Source organism: Wickerhamomyces ciferrii, contig 00052, assembly GCF_000313485.1.
Source record: "Wickerhamomyces ciferrii WGS project CAIF00000000 data, strain NRRL Y-1031 F-60-10, contig 00052, whole genome shotgun sequence".
NCBI lineage: Eukaryota > Fungi > Ascomycota > Saccharomycetes > Phaffomycetales > Wickerhamomycetaceae > Hansenula > Hansenula ciferrii.
The window spans coordinates 54,155-63,000 of NW_011887688.1; the positions used below are offsets into that span (position 1 = coordinate 54,155).

Consider the following 8,846-nt stretch of genomic DNA (forward strand, 5'->3'; position numbering starts at 1 on the left):
GGTTTCTCGTCTTAATTTTTAAATAGGTGAAAGCTTGGAAATAACGAAAATAACATTGACGAAATCTCAACATTTTGACATCGAAAGACTTCTCAAGTGATAAATATTGCAAACAATCACGAGAAGAGTTAAATATAGCGGTGAAGTTATAAATAAATCAACATTAACAATAGTCTATATCTCTGTTCAATTTAATTCTATCAATAAAGAAATTTGAGTCAATTCACAGACCACTGTATAACTACAAAGCTAGGTTTCAAACACCTTTAGTCCTAGTGTCACACAAATGGTATACTTTCGTTTATAAATGTCATGCGATAAATCCCATGATATTCTCAAACAGGTTTAGTCCTAGTGTCCCACAAATGGTATACTTTCGTTTATAAATGTCATACGATAAATACCATGATATTCTCAATCTTTCGTCATGAGTCCAAGACTCCAAGCTCGTATCTTCCATCTTGACGGACCAAACCGTTAAAATTGACACTTGATAGTACCTATTACAAAGAATTATCAAGTTTGGTTTTGTGGGCTTAGACAATACTAGATATTGCCGATTTAATTTTTTGAATTAGTAAATATCCGATTAATTGTACAATATAATTATTGATGTTGGAATCAATCAAGCCTAATATTGTTTGATAAAAATAGCTTCTATCATATTTACTCTAATTATTTTCTTTGTGGGCACTGGGTTCCTCCCGTAAAATAATGACACATTTTTCAAAAGCATCTCCATATACGTACCCAAGATGACTCGCCGAGCTATACATACGTTCGTACGATGATTTTGTTCTATCGTATAAAAATGACACCGATTAGTCGCTTGGTTCTTTACAAACCTAGAATACCAAGAACTCATAAGAGATGGGTTTAGGCTTTAAGCGTTTTAAATAGATTTTAATTCCATGAAATAATTTATTTTGTGTACTATATCTCCTTCTATCCTCATATCTACCATCTACCAACATATAGTTTATCCGAGCAGACGTACTAAAAGTGATGTAATTGCTGAGATTTAGGGTAATATTTGATCACATGGTCTGATTTAACTCAGAAATTCAATCACTTGTATACAATTATTCAAAGATATTAAAGTAAGTTTGTAGAAATGGGTTTGGTATACGCCTAAGATCCAAACATCATGACTAGATTTATATAATATACCATAGAAATTGAATTTTTGAAAATTAGTTATATAATCATGTTAAATTATATGTTACCATATTTAATAATAATTCCCTTTCCGGAGAATACCGTCATTATCGATACCAATTCCTGTATAATTATATATGACACGCTAATTATTGAACTTTTCAAGTTATATTGAACATCATAAACATTAATTTTTAGCGATATTATACATGTGACTAAACGGAAGAAGCAGAATAAAGACCAGCTAGAAAGATATATTGAATTAATTATAATAATCCCTTTTAAATACACAACTAATTAAGGGCATCTTTCATTAGTTAAAGTTCCAGCATTATTCAAATCCCTGACAAGCAATCAACTTGTGTCACGACTCACTACACCTTTTAAACAGGAACAATAAGTTAATATGTGGGTTAAATAATATATTGATTTTCGATATCACCATTGCCTTGAAAATTGAAGCAATCCATCCATGAAAATCTATATCCTTATTTAGAAGAAGAGGTATCCAATTCTGGATTGATTGACCGTTGATACTTGAGCGATAACCATAGCGTGAACTATTAAGCTCAGCTTAGCTATTCCTTGATCCTGGACAACCATCCCTGTTCAGGGTTGACAGCATTTTAATTGTACTTCAACAGCCAGAGATCAGCTTCCCTTCAAATCGAAACAAAAGCCCCAGTAAGCGAAAGATTCGCCTACACATAAACTGGCACGCTGTATACCGAAACCTGCATGTTCTCTCCCAGAGTAGAAAAAATTAAGATACATCTCTGCCTAATTCATGTACTCTCGATCGCAATGTTGGACCTTTGATAAATGAGATACGAAGGCTCAAGACTAGTTAGTAGCTACTAGTTAGTATGGAAATGAGGTGTTCAAGTTACAATTGAGGAGCCTATATAGAACTATCAGGATGTTGAAGTATTGATTACTGGAACTTGACAGTAAGGACTTTTGATTTATCGGTGATAAACCATGCACTTTGTTGTACCCGACGTAATGCTTCCTCAGTGATTCAGCAGTCATGAGATACACCCTTGGATGTTATCTCGGCTACAATCTAAGAAGTTCAATTAAGATGCATATATTTGAATTATTTCGGCGAGTTAAACATAATGACTAACAAGTTGTATCTTATATTTATCAAATTAAGATTTAAGGTTATAACTAGAAGTCAGGTACCTAAGGCATCGATTGATTAAACTTTTTGGCATTGTTGCGTGCCAGTAGTTCATGGGATCTGAGTTGTAGCCTGTGATTGTAATGTTCCTGATAAAAAATTGTGTCATGAATAATTCTCAAATAGTATATGGGATATGTTAGAAGTTAGAAAATCAGTACCTTGGTACTTGAGCATAGATATCAGAAGGTTGAAGCTAGTATACGACAACTGTAACCGTAATTACTACATCAAGATTCAGATATCAATTAATTCCGCTCCGTACTTAAGCTTATTATAATTCACCACCCACTACAACGCGTCTTGAATTATGAATATCTTGATGTTATGAATCTTCGAAGCACGTGTATTTTTATCTAAGTAGAAAGCGTATGATCTCAATAAATTAAGCACTTTCTGTTGTCCGAATCTAATGTATAAAGAGTCACGACAATATTGTGGATCAATCATCATATTGTGCGCGTCTTGATATAATTTTCGGGGAAACTATTTAAGGAGTCACAATTGTGGACTCAGAACCAGCAGTGAAGGGCAGATACTATATGGAATAGCTGGTAGCCAATGGTCTAATCAATTACAAAATGGAGACCCAATTTTACTGAAATCGTCATCGACGAATTCTGATCAATCTCAGTTTAATATACTGTATAGTGTTAATTCTCAAGCCATTTACGAATTAGAAATTGATCAGGAAATGCACTTCATATTGATTTAACTTTATCTCATCTGGATTCTGCACTGCGCAGCATTTATCTCGAAAAAAATAGTTTGACATATAATAAAGTTTGTGTATAATGAACTTTGAGTTTGAAGACACGCAGCAACAATACGTATATATCTATTCAAAATTTGACAGAATTAGAGCTTAATTCATTACCCTATATATAATCATTATTTAGAGTAAGTACTCACTTGATGAGATTCAAGTTGCCAAGTATATGTAAAAGTGGTACTATATCGTTTCACAATTTGATCAATATTTGTTGCCTTCATTTAATTATAATTTCCAAAATGTTGAAGCCTGCTGACAGCCAGTGATCTCAAGCTGTCCAGCCTAGGCCTAGCCAGAGGGTTTGTAAATTTAAACAGCGGGCGCGTTCCACCAGGTAAAACAACCAATTACCGATATTGAGCCCAATCTGGGCCAGGCCCAGGCTCCGGTCCAGCTGCTAGCCGCTAACCGCTATAACGGCGCTATGGCCGATTGGAAAATTTAAGCTGGCGACTGCCAGGCTTCAAGAATCAAGTAGTGCAAATTACATGAGGTAAATCTATTCTATGGTGGAATCAGAATGTTCTTTACGAATCCAATCACCAATGGAAAAAGTCGCTATCAAAACTCATGTTAATATTTTGGAATACCTCGCGCTTTGAAACAAAAAAGATTAGCTCGACTGCACAATGATTCAATGAATACTTGAAATATACTAGAATCTAGAATCGTTATATATATAAAACCGATCTTATGTAACATAAAAACAATTAGCCCGCTTAATTATAGCAGAGCCAAATATCAGGCCAGCCAAAAGTCGTAACATCTGGTTACGGATCCTAAGTAATGATCAGATTATGCTGAAATGAAATATAGCGGCTTGTTATAATATATTAATGATCGATCTAAATTCAATATAAATATCGTATATATATTGCGGAACAACTATTCAATATTCAATATATTAATATGGTTATTAATAGATCGGCTTTTAAAATTTTTGTTAACATGAATAATATTGATCACTAATAATTAGTTTATTTAATAATCTGAAACAGCTTCCGTCAGAGAAATACATATGTTATCAATATTACTAGTACGTACGTGTAATTCCCCGCTGTTAGCTTTACTTCAAAGCTCATATATCACTTTCTGGACGTTGACATCCTTGAGATATTAGCTCTCGACTATATTGGGTTAGTGAAACTATACACTAAAAATTAGGTACCTTTCTAGCTAGAAGTGAATCAAAGTGAACACTATCATGGTAATCATGACTTATAGTTTTTAACTACACATTTACTAACGTTATACTATAAATCAAGATCTCGATTCTTTGGTATTGAATGGCGTAAAGCTCACCACAACAACCAAAACTCTACTGATTTTGGTAATTTACGTGATTGGTGATTCTACTTGTGAAAACCGGGAAAGTTTGACGAGATCTTGAAAAGCCTATATCCAACCAGCGACTATAGTCATGCTCAGATCTGGGGCCAAATTGAAATCTAGCTTTTGCGCAAAGTTTTTCTTTTGTCAAAAGCTAAAAGTTAAAACTTTAACACGCATGCAAATGTTTATGCATCCGCTTTCAGTACTAAAAACTCTTACATATTACTATGCTGATGGAGGGCCGCGAGTTGCATCGTGACACACTGTAGCTGTAAGATTGCCATCATGCATGAACTTTCTTTTTTAAAGTTTGTGTATACGTTTTTTGCAAAACATTTTTGAAAAGAAAAAGACTTTATAGATACATCTACATGCATTATACAGATTGCATGCATCATCTGCTACACTTTGAGTTGATTTTTTGAATTGATTTTAGAACATCAAACCTTTCTTTCTTAAGATGAATATGAAGGTTACCAGCTTGAACTTTGACATCTCTTTAATTTTCAATATATAATATATAAAGGATCTAACGTCCCATAATCAAAGAATTAAGATTAAGTTTATAATTCTTTAAACTATCATTGCAATCCATTCAAGCTTCAAATACTCTATTGCTTCAAATACATCATATCATTATATCATAATCAAAATTACAAAATAAAAGTTTTAATTTAATATGAGAACTACATTACCAGGTATAAATCAGCTACCCAGTTTACAATCATTTGGTGCTAAAAATGAAAGTGTTCATTCAACTAATGTTGCTAATTCAGCTAATCAATCTAATAACTATTTTGAATATAAACCAGCTGTTTATAAACCAGTTCCACCAACTTCAATCCCACATCCACAAAATCATTATGAATTTCATTCAAATTATTCATACCAGTCAGCACCTCAAGTACAATATATGACTACATCTTCTCAAATTATTCCTCAATATACTTTACAAGCTACAGGAAATACATATACCCCAGGGAATTATCATCAACCATTATCATCACCTTTAGATACACCAAACTATAACCCTAAAATAATCAGATCTGGCTCATCGGATTCAACAATGTCAAGTGGGTCCAATAGTGTTAGATTACCTTCAATTCATGAACTTGTATCACCAGCTAGTGCAACATCTTCACCACCTGCATATCATCCAATACCTCAACATCAACAATTTCAACAATTTCAAGAACAACAACAACGCGTCTTACAACAACCAAGAGCTGTACAGATGCAACAACCAACTGTTTTACATCATCATAATCATCATCCTAATTTCAACCCATCTCAGCCTATTATTCATCATCATCACGTTCCTTTACAACAAGATTTAACAATTTCTCATAACCATCATAATCATGTTCCAACAAGTTATTCATCACCAGCCCATACTATCCATCACCTTTCTCAAATTCAACCTAAAAAGATCCGTAAGAGAACCAGAACAGGATGCTTAACATGTCGTAAAAGAAGAATTAAATGTGATGAACGTAAACCATCATGTTTAAATTGTGAAAAATCTAAGAAATGTTGTGCAGGTTATGTTGATGTTATCAAAAAGAATAATAGAAAATCAACAAATACTACAACTACACAAGCTATAATTACAGTATGACATTCAAAAGTGAACTCGTATTGAGCTTATTTTTATATATTAATTTAATGATAATGATAAATTTTTTGATATACGACTCCATGTAATCTTTTCCAGTTAGATATGGTACACATTGAAAGCTTTCCAAAATATCGAGTATGTATAACGATTGCGTGTAAAATCTATAAAGTATAGAATGCTAAATATTAACTTTATCAGATTTTTGAGGTTTAAAACATTTAAAGTTTACGCGTTATTTACAAATTTTTACCATGTTAAGAATAAATTGTGGATATATTGCATATGGGCCTAATCGGTTTATTATTTTTTTGATTCTATAGATTTTGTGGTTCACCATTCAATCCACATAATAACACTTTTCGTGTTTTATTGAACCTCAGATTTCCCAGGTCTTATGGTACTTCACTTGTAATGTTCGTTTATTTTGTAAGATTAAATCAGTGCTTTATACCTTGGTTAATTTGCTCACAGTGAAGAATATCAACCCTAAATAGTGGTAAGTTATAAGTCACAGGTCACAGGCCAATTTTAATATACATGGCATTTGAAACTCGAACCTTTTTGAAGCCTGGATTAGCAGAGTTCAAGCACGCTAAATTACTTGATCCAATATGCCTAAGGCTAAAGTCGAATCGGTATTCGGTGTACACAGTAGAGTTTGAGCTAATTTTGAAATACGTGATGCGCTTTTATACTTGCCAGGTTTTCTTAAAATGTTTAAGCGAGGTGTAACTTTCGGTATTTTAAGCCTCAATACAGACTGTCAACAGATACAAAATTGGATATACGTATACTTGGGAAACTCTTTTGAAATTATTTGAAGATGAAATGAATAGCACGTATAGATAAGTAAGATTGAACAGTAGTGCAGTATAAGACTGTACAAAACAAATAATTGAAAGCATAACAGTATTGAATTAAACGAAATAACGGTTTTCCTGCTGATTTTTCCCAGCCAATTGTTTCATATTCAAGTAGCCCCATTTTAGATGTGGGATTTCTCTTTATGGAAGTTGCATGAAGATATAAAATTCACTGGCATTAAAGGCCGACAACAACTCATACTAAATATTGCCCCAAGTTACTTCAGCCACGGTTGATAAGTGTAGTGTATCACAGGATGATTATTTATCTGATACGAAGCTCAAGTAAATACTATAGATCAGTATCCTGGAAAACAAAGGTATTACTACTCTTCTTTTCCAATGTCAAAATTTTAAATATTGAACAACAGAGTTTCTCGAATCGGATTGGCTCCTGTAACATATAACGTGTAAGTTATAACCCATGTTCGAGACAACGAAAAGGTGCTTGAGTTGAAGGATCGACAGCATAGAAACGTACCACCTTCGAAAGTTCCAACTTCTTTCACAACTTCTATTCATTCAACAAGTTTAGAGCTATTCAAACAATGCTAGCACACAAGCACATAGAAGTTAAGAACGATGGCTTGATGTTCATGTAACGGTTTAGTTTTGAATGTCTGCATTACTGGATGAACTTTATCTTGAATCTCGATCATGTTTATTCTCTTTATATGTTACACTGTTAATTTGTGATATCAAATTAGGAAGAGATTTTGATAAGCAAGTCTTACTGTCCTACTGAAGCAAATTTTAATCTAAGGCAGATTGGTTCCAGAAGCTAATGGTCGACTAAAATTTTCAAAGATTTACTGTACCATATTATGAGCTCCTAAGGACTCGATACAAGTTGTAGATTGTAACGTATGTACATCATAGACAGTTGATATCACTATTATCACTACCTCATGGTTATGTTCTCTACGTGACATCTCATTGGTTGATATCTCCATGGTGCATATGCCGTAGGGCTGGCTCCGTCCATATATAATATCCTAGGTCTGCTCCATCACTTACACTCTAAGTTATATATCTTACTATGCTTATTATCATTGTTATATTGTTATACTAAGGTTTACACTTATATATTATTACTACACTACAGTCTCATCATATATATGCTTCACCACCAATCACCTATACCAGTAGTCTTAGACCTTAGCGACGTTACCATATCTACACTTTGACATATACTATATAAGTGTGATTGGGCTCAGAAGTTGAGACGTAATTGTGTTCTCAAAAGCCTATCAATTATGCAACTTTGTAGCTGAACTAAGGTATTCAACTTTATACTAACATCTAACATCTAACACCCATGCTCATTAGTAACTACTAACATATATCTCTCCAAGTTATCGTAAAGTTTCTGTTTATCTTACATTGAAAAACAGTAAGCATATGGGTGAACCAGAGATTGTTTTACTACAGTGACCACTGACCACAGACCACTGACCAGTCTACCACTGGTAAACAAAGATCATAGTTAAGCGGCCCTATATTTTCAGGAATAGAAGTACATTTCATGTACAATTCCACGTCTGTTTATTATTTATATTGTAAGCTTCTTCGAGTTTTCAATGGATTTCTAGCGTGTCTATGATATATATGCATCATTTGATGCTTAAACTGCACATTTAGGTAACATATCTGGCTGGATCTCGTTCTTTTTCGAGACACAACAGCATAACAATTGAGTTTTTATTACTCCACCTGTTTTTGAGATATAACTTATAACTTATAAGCTAATGAATTCGATAACTGATAGATCCTAACCAACGGTTAAGATGTTGAGTCACATGGTATACGAGAATATTTTAACAAAACTGAGGAAATTTTTAAAGTGAGACAGACATTTACAATCTGATGCCCGAGACTTTGGTAATGTGTGATCAGTTCTCAAAACACTCAATATAT

The 8,846-nt window shown here is 33.4% G+C and overlaps 1 protein-coding gene across 1 annotated transcript; it reads left to right on the plus strand.

Annotated features, from left to right (window-relative positions):
* Positions 1-5,127: 5,127 nt before the first annotated feature.
* Positions 5,128-6,066, plus strand: BN7_2350 (Zn(II)2Cys6 transcription factor domain-containing protein; the record flags this gene model as incomplete). The annotated part of the gene is made up of 1 exon (XM_011277057.1): positions 5,128-6,066. One exon carries the CDS (start codon positions 5,128-5,130, stop codon positions 6,064-6,066), a length of 939 nt encoding a protein of 312 aa, XP_011275359.1.
* Positions 6,067-8,846: the final 2,780 nt, after the last annotated feature.